General features: G+C 38.0%; 1 protein-coding gene across 1 annotated transcript in view; it reads right to left on the bottom strand.

The window, feature by feature from the left end:
- Positions 1–10655: 10655 nt before the first annotated feature.
- MAP3K7CL (MAP3K7 C-terminal like) overlaps positions 10656–22724 on the bottom strand; it is a 38701-nt gene continuing 26632 nt past the window's right edge. The window contains exon 5 of the mRNA XM_068545727.1: positions 10656–11727. Coding sequence (XP_068401828.1) covers positions 11547–11727 — 181 coding nt within the window. The 3' untranslated portion in view covers positions 10656–11546. The remainder of the gene's footprint in view (positions 11728–22724) is intronic.

Below are 22724 nucleotides of genomic sequence, written 5' to 3'. Positions count from 1 at the left end.
TACTTTCTAATCCTCTTTAGGTGATTCCACTCACCCCTCATTCTCTCTTTCCTACATAATCCGACCACACTCCATATAGTAGTGGTGAGACATTTGCAGGGTTCCAACACTAAAAGTGCAAGAGAAAAGAAAAGAGAAAAGAAAATCACATCCCTGGTGAGAGGGATAAAAAAATGAAGAAAGGCAGTTCGCAGGTGAAACCCATTGAAGTAAAGCTGCTTCTTAACAATGCCTTTTGGATTAATCAGCTGTCCTTAGTCATTTCCACAACCCTAGCTTGTAGCACAAAGCAAGCACTCAGTAAACTGTTGACGTAAGAATTTACCTTTTTCTAATTTTCTAATTTACCTTGTTCTAATTAAATTTTCAGTTATGGCAAGTGGTAGAATTGAACAAATATGATGAACAGCAGCTAGCTGTCTGTATAAGTGTGAAGCTAGGAATTTGAATATAGAATTTGTGATGACACAGTATTTGTGATGGTTAATTTTATGTGTCCAGTTGACTGGGTGGCAGGATGCCCTGATATTTGGTGAAACATTATTCTGGGTGCTTCTATGGGGGTGTTTGGGGATGAGAGTAAGATTTAAATTGATAGACTGAGTAAAGGAGATTGCCCTCCCTAATTGGGTGGGCCTCACTCAATCAGTTGAAGGCCTGAATAGAGCAAAAAGGCTGACCTGCCCCCAAGTAAGAGATTCTTCCTGCCTGAAAGTTATAAAATTGGGACATCCTGGTTCTCAGGTCTTCAGACTCAGACTACGATGTACACTATCAACTCTCCTGAGTCTCCAGCTTACAGACTCACCCTGAAGATCTTGGAACTTACCTGTCTTCATAATTGCATGAGTATATATATATATATATACACACACACACACACACACACCCATATATACATATATATATATATATATATGTATGTATATATATATATATATATATATATATATATATATATATATATATATATGCTATTGGCCCTGTTTCTCTGGATAGCCCTAATACAGTATCACAGGAAATAAGGTAATCAGAAGCTACTTTGATTATAATACCCGCCTCTAATTTGCCTTATAAATTTTTCATGATCCAGGTACATCCCTTCTCCCTGGGTAATTAGATCACTCTTTACTACATGTGGGTGATTTGATTCTTACAGGCCATTTTTCCATATTAAATGTCTAGGTCCTTTGAAGAATATTCCTAGTTTATTTGGTAGGAATCAATCCCCTACAAACAGCCCCACAATGTTTGCCACATGTGTATCCATGACAATAAAGCTGCCTCAGGTACTGCATCATATTAGGGGTGGTCAGAAGACAGGGAAATGTCTGTGAGCTCTGATATTCAGGAATAAAAGGTAAAAAACTAGGTTAAAACCAAGTAATGCTTTCTCATCAGACACTCTCCTGTCCCATACTGTTATACAAAAGTAAAGATTGCAGAAGTAATAGAAGATGCAAGGACATGGGATGAGGGGATGAGGTGAGAGTTTAGTGAGGACTTCAAGGACATCGAAGTGTTAAACGTACAGCACTAAGCAGGGCCAACATCACAGATGTGCCATCTGCACAGATGCCCAGAAGGGCCCTGCACTGACTTTAGCACTCTACTGTCACCATCTTGAGACTCTTAATACGTTTTGAAACAAGAGGCCCCAAATTTTCATTTTGCACTTGGCCTTGCAAATTACAAAATTGGTCCTGATGCTAAGTAAATCTTCCTTTAAGTTTGGTAACCAGTTATAAGTTAAAAGTAAATGTTTATTCAACTTTCCACCTACTGATTATTCTAATGGTCTTATGTTAGGATCCAAGAATAATAGCAAACCAAACTGAAATCCCATCATCCCATGCTCTTCCCACAGATGGAAAGAACAGCAGGTAAGAAAAGACCTTGAGCAACAGCCATCAGGAACTACGTAACAACCGGTCCTCGTGCAGAGCTTGAGAAGAGATGCAAGTTAATTAGCAGTATTTACAAGAGCTTGGATAACTGCTTCTAAAATCAAGGACTGAACCTCTAATAATGGGATGACTTTGGCCCCTTGCCAGTGAAATGGCTTCAAAATGCCCAGTCGAGGAACTGAGTAAAATAATTTGGCACCATTGTCAAAACCTTCTTTTGCCATCCTTCACTCTTGACAAGCTTCCCTTGACGTAAGAAAAAAAAAACTGCCTACAATCTGCACGTGTATTACTTGCTATACAAAAATGATCACCTGACTTCCATTTCAGGCATTAAAAGAGACCAAATATCGTATTTCCAGGTTTTAGACAACACATTCATATAAACACAAATGTGCATCAGAGCTTTCCATTTGTAAAAGCATTTGTATTTAACATACTCTGGATAGATATTAAAAGTGAAAGAATTTGAATATGATTAATATATTCCAAGAACTCTCATCTGGTGGGACAGAGGAAGGCACTGTCACCCAATTTGATAAATGGAGAACTTGGCCTGCTGATTTGGCAATACTTCTGACCAGCTACCAAAATAAAAGACTGCACCAACATCACTGCTGACTCACAACTGTCCTGAAGGTTTGAGTTTCCCTCCTGTGGCAGAATATCCTACTTGTACCCTACATGTTTCACCGCCTATACTTCTCTCCTTCTTCACTGCTAAGTTCCAGGCAATAAGATTGTATTAGTCAGAGTTTGCAGAGAAACAAAACCAATAGACATACCTATATAGAGAGATTTATTATAAGAAAATGATTCCAGTGATTATGAAGACTGGTAAATCACAAATCTGCCATCTGCAAGCTGAAGACCTAGGAAAGCCAATGGTGTAGTTCCCATCTGAAGGTCAACAGGCTTGAGACTCAGAAGGAGACAATGTTTCTATTCTACTCTAAAGGCAAGAAAGAACCGATGTCCCAGCTCAATGCAGGCAGGCAGGAAGAGTTCTCATAGAAAAGTCAGCCTTTTTGCTCCATTCAGGCCTTCAACTGATTGAGTGAGGCCCACCAACGTTAGGGAGGGCAATCTGCTTTATTCAGTCTTCCAATTTAAATATAAATCTCATGCAAAAGCACCCTCATAGACACACACAGAATAATGTTTGCCCAAATATCTGGGCACCCTGTGGCCCAGTCAAGTTGACACATAAAATTAACCATCTCAGGAAGGTCATTGGAAGCATCTTGTGGCAGCTCCCAGGATAATCAGTCCACTCCTAAGTTGCTCCCCTTCTTTGTCTCTTCCTCCTCCAGCTGCCACCATCTTGGACCATGACAACAAGGGACATACCTAAATAATGGCAGAAAAATTTGGGGCTCTGAAGATTTTGTGGAGCAGAAACACCATATCAGCCCAGGACTCTATATCCCCAGTCTTCTACATCAGAGAAGAAAGAAACTTGCACCTCGTTTAATCTGCTGTTATTTGGTGATGATGGTTTGTGGAAAAGGAGGGGATCTGTGAAAGCTGATGCTAATCCTAACTGATATATCTCCCTTTCTCTCCCATTTCACACTACAGGAGAGAATGATGGATTGGGCAACAAATTAGCTAAAATACCTATGACTAGAAAGAGAGAAAACCCTAAGACCTATGTAGCCCTCAACTCTACAGTGAAGGTAACAATCAAACTTTATACAGCACAGTAAAGCTTTTGTGCAGCCTTTCACGACATTACTTTATATCTTTCCAAAAATAACCTTGTGAGGCAGAGAAGCCTTATGTTTTAATCTTCATTTTTCTCTCTGAAAAACCTAGGATTGTCCTTGCTTAGATGATAATTTGGTTTTGATTCTTCATATTAAGCTAAGCAAAACCATGCAGTATCAAGTGGGCAACAATATCTTATTCAATAGAATTCTATCACTTTACAAACAGTTATGGGGAGCTTTAAAACTTCTTTATAAATGCAAATTAAGCCTTAAAGCAAGATTATAACGGTGAAATTCTGTTTTAACCTGATGGACACCAAAATGACTTTGCTAAATTTAAACTGCATTTCAATGGAAACCCATGGTCACTGTGGAACCAAAGGATATTGAGCCTGTTGTTTGTTTGCTGTGATCGTTTGTAGATAAAGCAAGGAAACACTATTATTTGTGTCACAGTGCATGTTAGCACTAAATGCCAGGAGAAATCCTAAAGCTGCAAGAACTCTTTCATTTAGCCCAGAGTTTCTCAAACTTGTGTGACCATGAATCAGTTTTTTCGTTTTTTGGTTTTTTTCTTTTCTGGTTTTGTTTTTTATAAATACTTTACATTTCAAACACTGGTGTTGCAAGAGCATGTTTTCAGAAGCACTATACCACTTTCTATTTTGAGGGCACTTTCTTCTCACTCAACGTACTACAGGGTAGGACAGGGTTGGAGGGGGCAGGGGACAGAGGATTACATGGCTGCACTTGCGGAGTTTTCTCCATACCACCCTCCTTAACTAGGATTACCAGTATTAGCCAATAAAAATACAGGATTCCCAGTTAAAATTGAACTTCAGATGAACAGCAAAAAAGAATTTTTTTTTGTATAAGTATGTCCCATGTAACGTTTGGGACCTACTTATACTGAAAATCTGTTCATTGTTTATCTGATTTCTGAAATTCAGTTTAACTGGGCACCTTGTATTTTGTCTGGCAACCCTACCCCTAATCCATCGCCAGGGAGGAGGAGCTTCTGGTCGTCCTGGTGTATATTTCCAGGCATTTAATGGGGCTTTATGACTAGGAAGGAGCGCTGGAGTCAAATCACAAGCCTCTGCCCCCAAGTTTGTAAACAGTCTCTCCATGAAGTTCTCTTTTTTCGGCCTCTTTTTGTGCTCCTCTTCCTTACAAGGACCTGAGTTAATATCCGGTAAGACTGAGATTTAGGGCAAATGGAGATGCCTTGCCTGAGCCTTAATCCTAAATCTCAAACTCAAACCTAGGTTTGCAGAAAGTCTTGCTTTGGGGGTTTTCGCACCAACAATAAAGAGGTTCCCTTTTTCTTATTTCTGGACCAGCTAGCTATAGGTCAATGCATGCTGCTCAGTAGGCTTAACATAAGCTATTGCTATCCCTACAACTATTATTCTTATTAGCACCCTAAATATCTGTATTGACAATATCGCAATGGTTGTATAACGGTTTGGGGGTGGGGGGTCAGGGTACTCAAACGTCATCAACACTCATCTCTCTCTACTTTAGAGAAAAGGAGAACAGACCACCAAATAGAGATTTGCACACAGACCACAATGACCCCCTGGTAAGTCTTGAGTCTTCTTTCTTGCCTGGGATCTGAGAACTGACTGCTGTGTTCACTGTGTTCATTTCCAGAAATCATAAAACCTCAAAATTTGATTGGCCAGATGTTCTAAGAATACTTAGGGCTGGACACAGTAACAAGTTAAATTTTAAATTTTTTAATCTTAAAAAAAGAAAGCACCCCAACTTACCCGCAATCAATTTCTTGCTTTTTTTCCCAGCTATTTTTAAATAATCAAATCACCATAGTCTCTATAGCATTCTGGAGATTACAGGGTTTGTGAGTCATATCCTTATTTACAGGAATGATGGGGGAAAGTCAGCACTTCAGCATTTACTCCATTTTTGAGAAGTGAACAGGCAATTAAAAAGCTCAGGGTGGCGAGAGGAAAGCCGTTTAATATATAATTTTACCTTGTCCTACTATTTCTTTATCTTTCCCTTTTCAAGACTCAGACCTGAGAGAACTGCCACTGCCCAGACACGTCCAGTGACAGATACAATATGTTAGTGTAGCAGATGGCAGACGCATATTCTTCCTTGTTTGGCTGTTAAAAAACTTGATTCCTCCTTTTTTTCACACTGGCTCAGTCCTTCTGCTTAGAATTTCTTGTCTTAAACTTCTTAGTCCAAAAGAACGAAAAGTTTTTAAAAGAGAAACTCCTTGGGGAAAACTTTGTTTTCCAGCTTGTGTGACTCAGACCATCAACTCATGGCCGTTATTGTAGCCTCAATAATCTACTCTCATAAAAGCCTCCTCTTTTATCTCCCTGCCCCAGAGCTGTCTGAGAAATGTGCAAATAGGAGGACTGATTAGGAACATTTTCAAAGTTTCAGGGAGCAAATTGAAATCGATATGATTTTAACACTAGACCTTAAAGCCCCCCTGAGTACATAAGACACTTTTCTTTCAGGGAGCATTTGTTTCTAACCATGGGAAATAATATATTCCCCGTTAAATAAAACATAGAAGGTTAGAACTGGAAGGGTGTTCAATGAAGCTAAAGGTTAAGGCTATCAGCTTTGTGGGTGATTTCATCTCTGCCTTGTGGACATTTCACATGTGTGACGTGATCTGCACGTCCATCTTTGATTATTACCATTCTTTAAAAATAACATGGACAGGTGGAAAATATTGTCTCAAAAGTTCTAACTGCTTAAGAATATTCTCTTACAAGCTGTGAGTTTGGCAACTTTGAAACATGAAATAAACATTAAAAAACAGATCATAGAAATCTTCATTAAAAAGCAGGATTATTAGTGTCACTCAATTAAATATGTTAATGGTGACAGTGGAGGTAAGTTCTGTCTTCTGTTCTAAGCCAGGCCACATGATACGATTAAGGGTTTACCTTCTCTCTAAGGAGAAAAATAGTCACTAAAATGACTTCTCAAGTAAAATGTATATAATAACCCTATACAAATAACCCTATCAACTGTATAGCTAGCTAAATCTGTATAGTATAAATAACTCCATACAGTATAGCACTCTAAGCAACTTAAAATGAAGTAACTTAACAAAGAAAACCCTTAAAACATGTTACCCTAGAAGATAATGTGTTAACATGTTGTCCCTGTACTTGAAAGTCTTCAGTGGCTTCCTATTGTTTTTAGGATTAAGGCCAAAATTCTTAGTGTGATCTTCAAGGTCCTGCCTTATCCTGCAACCTCATCTTGTACCACACTCTCCATACCTCTTCATGCTCAGCCACATGGGCCTCCCTCCAAGTCTTTGAACATGCCCCAGGGCCTTTGCACATGTTTCACTCTGTCTAGACACCTTCCTCCTCCTGCCTTCTTTGCCTCTTTAGCTTACTCATCCATCAGATCTCAGCTCAGTAGTCACCACCTTGAGGAAACCATCCCAGACTCCTCATCTCAGTTAGATTCTCTTTCGTATATGAACTCATAGGCTATATTTTTTTCTGTTTGGCACTTACCTCATTTATTTGTTTTATTTTTTATCTATTGCCACATAACAAATCACCCCAAAATTTAGTGGCTTAAAACAGCATTTATTATCTCAAAGTTCCTGAGACTCAGGAACAGGAGCAGCTTGGTGGGTGGCTTTGGTTCAGAGTCTCTCACGAGGCTGCAGCCATTTGCAGCCTCACCTGGGACTGGAGGACTTGCTTCCCAGTTCACTCGTGTGGCCTCAGGTCCTTACCACGCGGGCCTCTCCGTGGGCCTCTCCGTGGGCCTCTCCGTGGGCGTCTCCGCGGGCCTGCTGGAGCTTCTTCAGGACACGGCAGCCAGCTCACCCAGAGCAAGTGATCCAAGAGAGAACGGACGAGAAGGAAGCTCTGTGTCCTTATGACCTGGGCGTAGAAGCCACATACTGGCACTTCTGCTTTATTCTGTTTGTCACAAACAAGTGAAGTCCACCCCACACTAAAGGGGAGGAGAAATAAGCTCTACCTTTTGAGGGGATTTTTGGATATATTTAAAACTACCCCAGGTAGGTATTTAAGTAAATGTTTACCTTCCCTACAAGCCTAAGGATTCCTTGAGTACTGGACCCACATTTCTGTTGTGCACTGTTGTGTCCCTGACACCTTCCAGAATGCTTGGCAAAACACAAGCATTGAGAGAAAGAAAAGAAAGAAAGAAAGAAAGAAAGAAAGAAAGAAAGAAAGAAAGAAAGAAAGAAAGAAAGGGAGAAAGGAAGGAAGGAAGGAAGGAAGGAAGGAAGGAAGGAAGGAAGGAAGGAAGGAAGGAGGGGGGAAGAAGGAAGAAAGGAAAGAAAGAAAGAAAAAGAAAGAAAGGAAGGAAGGAAGGAAGGAGGGAAGGAAGGAAGGAAAGAAAGAAAGAAAGAAAAAGAAAGGAAGGAAGGAAGAAAGGGAGAGAGAGAGAAAGAAAGAAAGGGAGACAGAGAGGGAGGAAGGAAGGAAGGAGGAAAGGGGAGGGAGGGAGGGAAGGAAGGAAAGAAGGAAGAAGGAAGGAAGGAAGGGAGGGAGGGAGGGAAGGTAAAAAGTCAATTTGCATTTGAATCCCAGCCCTGCGAAACACTACAAATTATGTAACCTTACTTTCTGGCTTTGGGGAATGGGGATAATTATAGCTACCTCTCAGGCTGTTCTGAGAATTAAATAATACAGCCTATATGACGAACCTGGATTTTTCTGGCACAGAAAGGGCTCATTAAACATTACTTTTATTCATCTTTTTGCTTCAGTGACACCTGCCATCCATCCCAAGGCACGTGAATTCTCCTTCTCATTTTGTCTCTCCCGACCCTACTAGTCTGTTCCTCCAGTCCAGCTGCTGCCACTCTCCCTTGCTGCACACTCCTTCCTATGAGCCTCCTGACAATTTCTGGTATCCATCCATCCTGTACACCGCAACCCTATTCACTGTCTTCAAGACCAGCCCTGACCATTCACTCCTCTTTTCAAAATGTTTATTTTGTCCAAACTCTCCCACAACCAGGGCCCATTGGAACTTCTCAACTTAATTTGTCACTATCCCCCTACATATACCCTCTGGGAAGACTATCTACTGCCTCCCAAAATGTGGAACACTGGGATTGCATCATTCATTTTTGCTGTTATTCTGCCTTGCACTTGGTAAGTAAATAGTAAACTTCTGTTGAATTGAATTTGAATTCCAGATCCCTTTTAGTTCCTTGTTTGTACTGAGTTAATGATACATCCAAGCCCAGGTACCAGAATGACATCAAGATACGAACACCAATGAGTAGAGACTGGACTTTTAGTCACCTGTAACCACATTCTTTTTATGTCTATATAAACTAAATGGCCCACAAATAGCAAATTCTTTAGCAGAGCAATTACACAGTATAATGTGGGTTACATTTTTCTTAAATTCTAGCTCTAAAGCAAGCACTTCATCTTAATACTAATAGAACCTCTGTGCTCATTTTTAATGCTCTATAAATTTTTCATTATTGCTAATAGCAAGAACATTGTAAATATATTTGAAGATATAAAATTCTTAAATGATTCTGTGTTATACAGACGATAGGCAGTGGTAAATAAGATTGGAGGAAATTTGTCAAATGAATGAAAAGATGAAACTGACAATATAAGAAATTTTGCCTTTAGGTTTCTCTGACAATGCTACAAAAGTAGATGTTTTTATATTTTTAATGAATAAAAGTCTGCTTAAAACTCACACTCCTATGTGGAATCACTATGTGGTACACCTGAAACTAATATAATACTGTAAATCAGCTATACTTCAATTAAAAAATATTAAAACACACACCTATAGAAATGCTTACTTTTGAGTCATAAATAGATATCTTTTGGAAACATAGTAAAATTCCAGGCTGAGACTAGAGCAGGTATGAAAACTATTTACTCAGTGTCTCCTTAACATAATAACAGTGTGTTCAAATGTTTTGACCTGGTAAAATTATTTTCATTCTAGTAGAGCAGAGAGATTTTGGAACTATATTTCACTGCCCTCCCCTCCCATCTTCTATACGGTGCCATGACTGCTTGAATTCTGTAAATACATGTAACCCTCTTCAGATGGGCAGTGATCAACAACTAATCGTTGTATTTAAAGTCAGGTAACTTACCCTTCATCCTTCTATTCCATTAACCTTAGATTTATATAAATTTAGTCAACAAGTCCTCCTTTATATCAGTATATATAAGCCTTGGGGTTATTTTAAAAAGAAGGCTCTACCAGGATAATAGGGACTTTCACCTTTAGTTAAATGTTAAAGCAGCTGAAAGGTGAGTAGGCTCACATAACATTCAAGCTTTGAGAGCTATAGAAAAGCTTCATTTTACAAACGAGGAGACTGAGGGTGAGGATGCCAAGGACCTTACGGAAACACACCATAGGACAAGAAACCCATGGCCCTGCATCATGTTTCCGCTTGGCATTTGCCCACCTGCCCAGTGATTAGTCTAACCCAAGGTGCATCAACCTCTGTGCCACTGGCACATTGGGCCAAACAATTCTTCACTGTTGTGATGCTGTCCTGTGTATTGCAGGATGTCTAGCATCAACCCCAGCCTCGACTCTCCAGATGCCAGAAGCACTCCCTCATCCTAGTCGTGACAACAAAAATATCTCTAGACTTTGCCAAATGTCCCTTGAGGGTAAAGTCACCCCCAGTTGATAACAACCCCCAAGCCATCTTATTGCTTTAATCAGCTATTCTCTTGTATGTTTTCTGGGCAAATACTTTAAGACACTAATGAGCATAGTCAGTATAGAGCTCTGAGTTATTTATATGAGAAACCACAGTCTTACAAGAAAAGGGACTTCACCGCTTTTCTGGCACTTCCAAATACAACTAAGAGCAAATTCTGACTAGGGTTAACCCATCCCAACTTTTAGCATAAATTGAGGTTAAGAAAGAGACAGAATACAGACTGAGAGTTTTGATCTATGTTTAATGAAAAAGAAGTTACAGGAATAGAAATGGACATAAAACAAAGAGATCAATTTGGCAAAATATGGTGATAGATAGAACAAGGGAAAAATCATTTTAATCTTAAATTTACTCAGATATTCTTATTAGTTATCATGGATCCAAAACATCTCCTTAAATCCAAAACAGAGTAATAGTTAGAATTTTACTGTTCAAATTACTGGGATGTTTTCATGGGAACTCACCAAAGTAATGTCCAAACAATACTTTTCCATTTCTCCCAGAACACACACAAGCAAAGGCAGAGATGTTTACCAGGAGGTAACGTGGCATGGAGAAAATGCAGCCTTATCAGCTTTTTATTACAACAGCAAGTTAGCACTGGCAAATGTGCTTCTGGCACAAACATGCTTTCCGCTAATATTTTCATGAGAAAGCTTTTATGATATGCAACCATTTATTCTTAGTACAATCAATCATTGAGGGATTAAACCTAACTCTGATGAACATAAATATATTTGGAGGAGTTTCTGACAGTTCAGATTAGAGCACCGTAGAAATATTAAAGATGTGAAATTTAAAAATACACAGATATGAAACTGCAGTGAGCATCTTACTACTTTGTTTCATGGCTGAATTCTGTTCATGGTTCTTAGTAGAATCAGTCAATATTCTATTTCTATCATTTTCTACCCGGATCTACAGTATGATTGTATCTTGCTAAATAAGAAAAAAAAAACATCTTTGGAAACGAATTATGATCTCTGAAAACATCTGGTAATAGGTTTGTTTTAATTACCTTATTTAAAATAAAATAACCTTTCTCTCAAACTATATCAGGCAAGCATTAAACTCGTTAGTATAGACGTCGGCCATGTGGGTAATAAGGAGAAGCAATAGATTTTACTCACTATCCTTTTAAAATAAAAAATCTTTTGGCCAGTGCATAGCAGCCACCAACCTCTTACGCTCACATTGAATAATTTCAAGTTAGGACGAGCCCTGTCTCTTCTGATACTGTATTCTAAGTTTCTCCAGTTGTTCTATACACTGGGACTGGGCCAGCTTCAATGTCCGATTCTCCTCCGTCAGTGCCTCAAATTCCCGAGCCAGCTGAGCGGCGTCCAGCTTCTCCTTTTCTGCCTGATCCAGCTTGGCAATGAGCTCCTTTCTGAAGATTCAGGGGGGCAGGTGAGGAAGAAGCATAAAATGTAATGCCAACAAATTAAATTATACAGCAACAGCATAATGGAAGTCGAACATGTCATTCTACTCTTCTCAATTTTACCCATCTCTGCTTGCCTCCAATGAATTACTTTTATTTTTCCCAACTTCACAAATGTTAGATGCCTTTATTTTATTCCAGCACCTCGTCTAGATATATCCAAAATATTAAACATATACCAGCGCAGATATAGAGAACAAATGTATGGATACCAAGGGGGAAGGGGGGGAATCGGATGAATAGGGAGATGGGGATTGACATATATCCACTATTGATACTATGTAGAAAATAGATAACTAAAGAGAACCTACTGTACAGCACAGGGAACTCTACTCAGTGCTCTGTGGTGACCTAAATGGGGAGGAAATCTAAAAAAGAGGGGATATAAATACACATAAAGCTGATTCACTTTGCTGTACAGTGGAAATTAACACAGCATTGTAAAGCAAATATACTCCAATTAAAAATAAATAAATAAATAGAAATAAAATAAAATAAACATATACCAGAAAAAGCTCAATAAGTCCTTTGGCAGTCAAAAGGGGTGATCTTTTAAAGAGTACAACAAATTATAAAAATTATGACTATTTTGTAGGAAGAAAACAGAAAAATTTGCTTGTAATTTAAGATGCTATTGTCTTACGGGTGGGTGAATCATAGTTTGTCCCTTACCTAAGTTTTGTCCTCCAAATTCAGTTATTATCTTCTTTTGTTTTCTACTTCTGAGTTTAACAAATCTTTACTAGGCAAAGTAACAAATCTTTATGAAGAAATTCCAGTTGCCTCCTACAGATATTATTTTCCATGTCTTTCCTTAGTCTTTATATATATCTTGTCGCCCTAACTAACAAAGCAGTATCTCTATGTCTGGTGCTGGCCTGACTCCTGAATTTAGGAAGCAAGCTAAGGTTATTGGAGGGAACTTGTAGTGATAACGCCTAAAACAATAAATATTTGTAAATAATTCATTGATGTAAATACACATAATAAGGAGCTAAAGATTTGCAATCTATATTTAGATTTAATAAACATGACAACCCAAGACAGGTCCACTCCCCTTATATGTGTCAGTTAATCCTAAACTAGACTTAACTGAGTTTTCCTTTGCCTCAACATAAGGGTATGTCGTATTTCTTTCTCCTCTGTATGCAAAATTGCAGAGACCTGGAAGACCACTTGAACCAAGTGATTAAACTTGACATCATTAGTAATGAGACCAATAGATGCCCCATGCATCACAAAAGACACAACATCTTTTCTGTGGTATTCCTGCCAAAAAATATACACATCAGACAACCTCAAATTGAGGGAAATGTTACAAAAGAATTTGAAGCCTGTATGCTTTAAAATGTTAAAACTGCTTCATATTTAGAAAAACTAAAGAGAAATGGCAATGAAATGCAATGTGCAATTCTGGATTGGAAAAAAATAAGCTGTGAAGGACATTATTGGGAAAGTGACGCAATTTAAATATGGCCTGTGAATTAGATAATACTACTGCATCAATGCTAAATTTCTTAATTTTAATTATTGTCCTGAGGTCAAGTGAGAGAATGTCCTTGTTCTTAGAAAATACTCACTGTAGTATTTAGGGCAATGGAGCATGATATATATATATATCTACACACATATATATAATTGTATATGTGCATGTGATATAGACAGATGGATAGACACCCCATCTCCTTAAGAGAGAAAGAGAGAGAGAGCCCCGGTAGTATGTAGTTTTGGGAGAGGGAGAATAAAGCACAACTGGGAAAATTCTTAATAATTAATGAATGCAGTAAAGGAAGTATGGGGGATCTTTTTACCATTTTTGTAACTTTTCTGTAAATTTGAAACTATCAAACAGTTGCCCCAGGAAAAGGATAAAAAGCAAATCAGAATAGAAGTTCTAGTATTTTCTTCCTGCATTCAACAGACTGCTTTGTGTACCCAATTTGGTGACCACTGAGCAAAACCAGGCACTGGAAAGAAAGTGCCCAACAGGGACAAAGGGAAGATAATCTGGAACATTCATATGCATATACACAAGGTTCCTTTGGGCCCTTATTGATCTTTGAATCTTCCATAGTATTTGGAATATAAAGGGTCCCAGAGATAAATTAGAAGTTTGGGATTAACATATACACACTACCATATTTAAAATAGATAAACAACAAGGACCTACTGTATGGCACAGGGAACTATACTCAATATCTTGTAATAACCTATAATGGAAAAGAATCTGAAAAAGAATTTATATATATATATACTTGTATAAAACTGGATCATTTTGCTGTACACCTGAAACTAACACAACCTTGTAAATTAACTATACTTCAATTTTTAAAAATGGTTTTAAAAAAGAATATAGGGAATTCCCTGGTGGTCCAGTGGTTAGGACTCCGCTCTTCCACTGCAGGGGGCAGGGGTTTGATCCCTGGTCGGGTTTGGTGCGGCCAAAGGGGAAAAAAATATATATAAAGTCTCCCAATAAATACTTATTGAATAAATATAATTGAAGAGTAAGGTACCTCAGAGACAACGTGTATTTTAAAGATGAGGAAACAGAAACTCAAAGTGCTTAATATAATTGGAAAAAGTCACACACCTAATAAGAAACAGCCATGAATCGAACCTATCCTTCTGATTAAATGCTTAAGGTTCTTTGCCTCTAAACATAGTTTAAGCAATAAATGTCAATAATTAAATATTAGTAAAGTTTCTTACGTAACTATCTTAAAGAAATCGATTAGTAAAACTTATGTAAGTAAAAAGAGACATGCCTCTAAATCCCTCACCCATCAGATCATCTATTCCTGTTCTTTTCTTCCTTTCAAATTAACTGTGTCACACAAATAATGGCTACTGTCCAGGTTCCATATCTGACCTCATTTAAAACTCCTGAGGATATCTGTTATTAGTTTTGACTAGTAGGGAAAATAAATCACAAAATCACAGATTTTACAACTAAAAGGAATGGTCATGATTGTCTAATCCAATTTTCTTGCATTGGAGAGTCAATAATAATTTCTTCCTTACTGGAATCAAGATGACTCAATTGATAGGTTTCTAAATTAATTTCATGTATTTGATAAGCAGTTACACATCTATTTAATGAATACTGTCAAAACGTCTGTTGCCTCCTGTCCAAGACCTTTTTATATAGACAAATTGATGCTCATTCATTAGCAATTCATAATTAAACCCTGGCACATCAACCTACAAAGATAATATTACAAATAGATGATCTGAGGAGCAAGTCAATATGTATAATTGGCTAGAATGTGGTCCTGCCTTTGATTTCTTGTTTATTATTTCCCTTCAGCGTAATGTGATAAAGGTGTAGAAGACCATCATTACAGGAATCTTATTTATACCATAGTTTTCCAGATGATGTACCTCAACAGTGAAAAGGTCATAACCTTGGGTCCACCATAGATCATCTGCTGGCCCCATCCTAAGCCACATGCCTGGAAAAGTTTTTATTTGCTAAAACAAATGGGGGAAGGGGAAATCCAAGTGAGTCGGTAAAGAGAACTTTAAAACTTTCTGCAAACTAATTTCAAAATTAAGGAGATTCTTTATGCTGTAGGAGGTTGGGAAATGGATTCATCATTAGTACAAGTATTTCTCTGTTTCTGGAAAGACCAGAACTCTTGGAACTTTCTAAGTTGACTAAAGACTTTGATTTGGAAAAGACAAAATCCTAGGCAGTTTAGCCCCCAGGAGCTAAAGCGTTTTGAATAATACTGTAATAAAGGGACTTCCCTGGTGGCACAGTGGTTAAAAATCCACCTGCCAATGCCGGGGACATGGGTTCGAGCCCTGGTCCAGGAAGATCCCACATGCCGCAGAGCAACCAAGCCTGTGCGCCATAACTGCTGAGCCTGTGCTCTAGAGCCCGCGAGCCACAACTACTGAGCCCATGCTCTAGAGCCATGAGCCACTACTACTGAAGCCCACGCACCTACAGCCCGTGCTCCTCAACAAGAGAAGCCACCTCAATGAGAAGCCTGCGCACCACAATGAAGAGTAGCCCCCGCTCGCCACAACTAGAGAACACCTGCGTGCAGCAACAAAGACCCAGTGCAGCCAAAAATAAATAAAATTAAATTAATTTAAAAAAATAATAGTGTAATAAAATACTATCTTCATCATAGGGAGAATTTTAGCTTAAATTGTGATTTAGACTGTACTGTTAGTGGTTCTTGAAAGATGTGTGTTCTAGCACCAACATTTATACACAGGAGAGGAGTAGAGCTTCAAGATGGCAAAAAGGATGTGAAAGTCCACCTTCATCTTATGCAGGTGGAGGAACAATAAATGGTATTGAAATGGAATTTCAAAAAAGTCTAGACTTTTGTATTGAAGCCATACAAATGAATGATGCAGGAAGAATAAATCTACCATATCTTCTGGGAGCCAAAGGGCAACACCTTACCTTTGCAGGAAGAAGTAAGATTTGCTCTAGAGTTTCTCAGCCTTGGCACAGTTGATCTTTTGGGCCAACTCTTTGTTGTTGGTGGCTGTCCCAGACATTGGCATTATAGAACGTTTAGCAGTATCCTCGGCCTCTACTCCCTAGACGTCAGTAGCACCTCCCCTCACCCCACATCATCACAACCAAAAATGTCTCTAGACATCGCCAATGTCCTGGGGGTAGGAGGCTGAGGAATCAGCCTAGTTAAAAACCCCGACTCTATAGGAAATGGAGATTTCCACTATCAATCACCCGAAAAAGAGTTAAATTCTGGGTTAGGAGTAAGGGGAAAGGCAAAATGTTTCCTCATTCTGTTTTTTGTTTGTTTCCTTATTTTAATTAATTAAGTAGTAACTTTATTAAAGTATAGTTGCTGTACAATATCATATAAGTTACAGGTGTACAATACAGTGATTCACAAATTTTAAAGGTTATACTCCTTTTATAGTAATTATAAAATATTGGCTATATTCCCTGTGTTGTACAATATATCCTTGTAGCTTATTTTATACCTAATAGTTTGTAGTTTTATGTGCCTACCTCTACACTGCCCCTCCCCTTTCCCACTCCTCACTAGTAACCACTAGTTTATTCTCTGCTAGTCTGCTTCTTTTTTGTTATATTCTCTAGTTTGTTGTATTTTTTAAATTTCACATATAAGTGATATCATCAGTATTTGTCTTTCTTTTAGACATAGACTTTTAAATAACTATGATTAATATATTCAGGAAATAGAAGAACAGATGATATATTTCAATAGAAGACTGGAGTCTACAAAAAAAATCAACAGAATACATTAATGGAAAAATTAGATGAATTCCAAGTAAAATCTAGAGTTTGTTAATAGTAATATATCAATGTCAGTTTCAACAAATGTACCATGGTAAGGTAACATGCTAACGACTGGGGAAACTGGCTGAGGGAAAAACATTTCCTCATTCTGCTCCCCTAAGATTGGAGTTTCTTTCCTTAGCAAGGGAGACAAAGTTAAAGGCACTCTCACTGAAGAGAGGTAAATATTCTGTCCCTTTTAATGTGGCTCCAGGCAGAGAGGATTAGGTGGAGAGATACCTGAGAATGAGATTCCAGTTAAAAGACTGGACTGCCTGTAATTAGGTATAAAAGGCCCAAATCATTATGATTGGGGCATAAATGGAAAGTGTAATCTCAGAGTCTAATGAAATCTGGTATATTGGGATTTCACATAAAACTAAATCCTGAAACAAAAGAATCCCCTTGTCCACACGGGGAGGGGGAAGGGTAAGCTGGGACGAAGTGAGAGAGTGGCATGGACATATATACACTACCAAACGTAAAATAGATAGCTAGTGGGAAGCAGCCGCATAGCACAGGGAGATCAGCTCGGAGCTTTGTGACCACCTAGAGGGGTGGGATAGGGAGGGTGGGAGGGAGATGCAAGAGGGAAGAGATATGGGGATATATGCATATGTATAGCTGATTCACTTTGTTATAAAGCAGAAACTAACACACCATTGTAAAGCAATTATACTCCAATAAAGATGTTAAAAAAAAAAAAAAAAGAATCCCCTTGTCCACACCTCTGCCTCTGAGCGAAGAGTCGAGACAGTTCTTTGGTCCTTCTACTCAATCACTTGACAAGTATTTGTTGAAATCCTATTGCAAACCAAGCCCTGTTCTCAATTCTCCTTAGCCTAGTTAGTCTCGGGGAGTGTATCTCCACTGTTGGAAAATGAACTCAAAACCTATAAATTATACAAAAGGCATCTTATCCATATTAGACATCTTAGGAAAGAGGATAGAACTTTCCCACACATTACTACATACCCTGCAAACCTTTGTGGAGAAATACCTCCATTTACTGTTTCTTTAAGACCATGGAAACCTGCTTTCTGAGGTCTGTGTAAAGATTTAAGAAAAATGTGCCTGGAATAAAAAAGCGAAGTTTGGTTTTCAGTGTTTTCTAACTGTGGTATCGTTTTGCAAAGAAAATTGTACCCTGAAGTGAAGCAAATGAAACACATACAATTGAACTTCCCCTGTTTGGCCCTTGTACAGTACCCCGCCCCCCATCACCCTCACCATCCCCAATCTCTGAGAGGTTCCCTAGAACACAGTTTAAAAGCCTCTGCCTTCAGGAATGCCCATAAAGAAATAAATGTTTCGGATTAATCATAAAAACCTCTTGTTGTTGGAAATTTCAGGATAAAGTAAATACCATGACTAAAACCAAATCAGAAAAGGGCTATTTCTAGACTCTGCCTTTACAAATTACTTACGCTCCCTTTTCCCCCATCCTGATATGTTCCCCTCAATGAGACGTTGCTCCCTCAATCATCATTTTATGTATCTTAAAAAAGCCATGAAAATACAGGTCTTATACTGATTGTGGTACTCCCATATGAAAACACCTTTCTAATGTTTTGCAACTAAAATTATATATAACATTTTTAAACTCGATAATAAAAAGACAAATAACTTAAAAATGGGCAAAGGATCTGAATGGACATTTCTCTAAGAAGTCATAGAAATGCCAAAAAGCACATGAAAAGGTGTTCAACATTTTTAGCTATCAGGGAAGTGTAAATGAAAACCACAAAGAAACATCATTGTACACCCACTAGCATAGCTGTAATCAAAAAGACATAATAGGTGTTGGCAAAATGTGGAGAAATTGGAAACTTCATACATTTCTGACGGGAATATAAAACGGTGCAGCCACTTTAGGAGCAGTCTGGCAGTTCCTCAGAAGGTTACACACGGGGTTATCATATGACTCAGTGATTCTACTCTTAGGTACACACCCAAGTGAATTGAAAAGATACATCCACACAAACGCTTGTACATAAATGTTTGTAGCAGCATTATTCATAATAGCCAAAAGTACAGACAACCCAAATGTCCATCAACTGACAAATGGATAAATAAAATGTGGTATAACCATATAACAGAACATTATTTGACAATAAAAAGGAATGAAGTACAGTCATACCTCATTTTATTGCACTTTGCTTTATTGTGCTGTGCAGATATTGTGTTTTTTTACAAATTGAAGGTTTTTGGCAACGCTGCATCGAGCAAGTCTATTGCCACCATTTTTCCAACAGCATTTGCTCATTTCATGTCTCTGTGTCACATTTTGGTAATTCTTGCAATATTTCAAACTTCTTCATTATTATTATATTTGTAATGGTGATCTGTGATCAGTGATCTTTGATGTTATTATTGAAAAAAGACCACGATTCGCTGAAGGCTCAAATGATGATTAGCATTTTTTAGCAATAAAGTGTTTTTTAATTAAAGTATGTATGTTTTTTTTTAGACATAATGCTATTGCACACTTAATAGATTACAGTATAGTGTAAACATAACTTTTGTATTCACTGGGAAACCAAAAAATTTGTGTGACTCTCTGTTGTAATACTCGCTTTATTGTAGTGGTCTGGAACCGAACCTGCAGTACCTCTGAGGTCTGCCTGCACTGATGCGTGCCCCAGCAAGGATGAACCTGGAAAACATTATGCTAAGTGAAAGAAGCCAGTCACAAAAGACCACATACTGCATGATTCCATTTACCTCAAATATCCAGAATAGGCAAATACATAGAGACAGAAAGTAGACTAGTGGTTGCCAGTGGCCGGCGGGACGGAATGGGGAGTGACCACTCAGGGGTACAAGGTTTGTTTCTGGGGCGACGAAAATGTTCTAAAATCGTGACGGTGGTTTCACAGCTCTGTGAGTCTACTGAAAACCACTGAATTATTTTTTAAGTCACTGAATTATTTCTTTTAAGTTATATAACATTTTGCAACCTGACTTTTCTAAGATTTTATCTTTTTCTAACAGTCTAAGTCAATCTTTTAAACACCAGAGCACCTCGCACAATCTTTCATGTATAGAGCAGAAGAGTGGTCTCTCCTCTGAACAAGATAAAACACAAGCAAGTTTTACTAACTGTAAATCTATTTGTAGAACTAATTATAGTTTAACCATATATTTTTTAAACTGCCAAACAATTCAGCGATAAATATCAAATGCCATAAAATATCTGTACCTCACTTCCATGAGTTTCCATTACATACACAAAACCTATATGTGTTCTATAAAAATGCTTATAATATTTATTGAAAAAAGTATGTATACATTTTATGTTACTATATAAGCAATTATATAAAAATACCTATTCACATCCAAAAGGCCTAGAAAAAATAGGCAAAAATGATAGTAGGAGTTCTGTAAAGATGTCAGAATTCTTGGTAAATTTTTAAAGCTTTCAATAAAATTGTCATTTTTTTCAATTGAGAAGAGAAAATTTTCCAATGAAAGTAAGAACAAGCTTCTTGTATATCACTGGTCAATAAGCCAGAAGCTATTCTTTAAATTAAATTCATCCCATGCTGAATTTGTAATCCCAGAAAATGTTTGACTCTCTTTATCCACCCAACAGACATGATTTAAAACAATAGTTATAATCAACTCTTCTCCTCTCCCCTCTGCGAAGTCTCCCAAACTAGGTCCAGGGAGACCCCCTCTGGAGATGAGAGAGAAGTTCAGCTTAACCTGTGCCCACATGGCTCCAATATTCAAAAACTCTCTTTTAAAATACCTGATTTAGTGACTCTCTGTGTGTCCAGCGTATGCTAGCCAATCACTGGAAGCAACATAATCAGCCACACTTTATTAAATGATGGGGAAGAAATTCTCATCCAAATCATCAAAAAAATGGAGAGTGCATTTACTTGGGTCAAATCCATTTGGCCCAATTTATCTTGCTTGAACACAAAGACTGTTCAGGAAAATACCTGTTGTAAAATGAATTTTTGCTTCAGTAAAGTGTTAATGAAAACACGGATCACCCATAACCCTTGGAGGACAAAGTTCATTTATTTATAGATATAAAATATAACCCTACTTTGAATTTTAACAATTTATCTTAGCAATTCTTTATTGCTGATATTGGCTCCATATTTTAAATACAGACCATACAAATTACAAATTTAAAAAATGCATACATGGAGCATATAACAGTTTCCTATCATCAGCTACTGTAAATCACCCCTATTGGTATTTTACCCTACATGCAGCTCCCTATTCAGTGATTAGGATCCAAAGAGATGTTAAAGGGTATCCAGGTCTGCAGGGAACTATACATAGTCAGAAAGGACAGAAACTTCAGTGGATAACTATTGATAACACTAGCCCACAAAAAGTGCCCAAAGAATCATTCCAGTGAATTTTCCTTCACCCAGGAAAAGCACTGATCACTGTGGGATGGTTGGACTAGGGATACAGGTTAAGCTCTTTTCAAGGATAGCATTTGGACAGGTGAAGAGGAAGGAGGGAGACTCTATACTGAGAGCCTGGTGTGAGCAAGGGCACCGAGGTGGGAAAAGTGAATAGGTCAACGTAGCTGAAGACGAAGGATGAGCTAGAACATTCTGCAGAGGTACTAAGGCCCGAGGTAGATCTTTCAATCCAGGCCAAGCGCTGGGTGCCCTTCTCTAGCAATAGGAAACCATAGGCAAGGAAAGCAGTTATAATATTACATTGATCAAGATTTGAAATAACAAGTGCTGATCCCAAATGGCAGAAGTGGGAATGAAGAAAAGGAACTTGAGAGACTTTATAAAAAAGAAAGGAAAAAAAAAATCAAAGAATTTGGTCTTTGCCTCACATCTAGTCAATTATTAGGAAGAAAAGAAAAAAAAAAAAAAGACAACATCATGGTTTCAAGAAAACTCCAAAGTTCAAAGAGGTTTAGGGAGGAAGTAAGATTAGTTTTGCAGAAACAGCAGGAATATGTTTTAATAAAAGAGCAGATGAATCACTCTCATATTGTTATCCTATTGTATCTTTTAATGCAATATACAAAAATATAAACTTACAAAATATATAATTTAGTGGGTAAATCTTGCATTGCCCCCACCCAAAAAAGCTACACATGGGGTTAATTTAAATAACACTGTACTTCCAGTCTAAAGTGTTTACAAATAAATACATAATTACCTGGGGCTTTTTTCCTATCACAACACCACAGTTCTCACACAGACACACACACAGACACACACACACACACACACACGTACACCCACGGGAAGATACCTTTATAGGCTACTATTATACGAGTCCTCCTTTAACTTAATCACTGGTCACATTATTAGTAAGCTTCCTCTGTTCCTTTATGAAACTGTTTTTAGGGCTCATATTGTGTGTAAATGGACAATCTAAGCATTCCGACCAATTTATGAAAACTCTTAGACCAAAAAGAAAGTCTCAGACATACGAAGGAAACGTTGTATTTCTGATCTCCTCGTAAGCATCATTCAATGCCCTATAACCAAAAGTCCAGGTAAGACTTCATGTTTGAAGCAAGGAAGTAAGAAAATAACATGCTAACTGTGGTCTTACAGTGAATGTAGAAGTCTGACCCTAAAACCCATGCTGCTCCCTACCATATTATACTGTGCAACCACCATTCTGGGGAGTCTCCAAAGGGTCC

This window comes from Eschrichtius robustus, chromosome 6 (genome assembly GCF_028021215.1).
Source record: "Eschrichtius robustus isolate mEscRob2 chromosome 6, mEscRob2.pri, whole genome shotgun sequence".
In the NCBI taxonomy this organism is placed as follows: Eukaryota; Metazoa; Chordata; class Mammalia; order Artiodactyla; family Eschrichtiidae; genus Eschrichtius; species Eschrichtius robustus.
The sequence above is the reverse complement of the archived record's forward strand: the minus strand, read 5'-3'. Positions and strand labels throughout refer to the sequence as shown.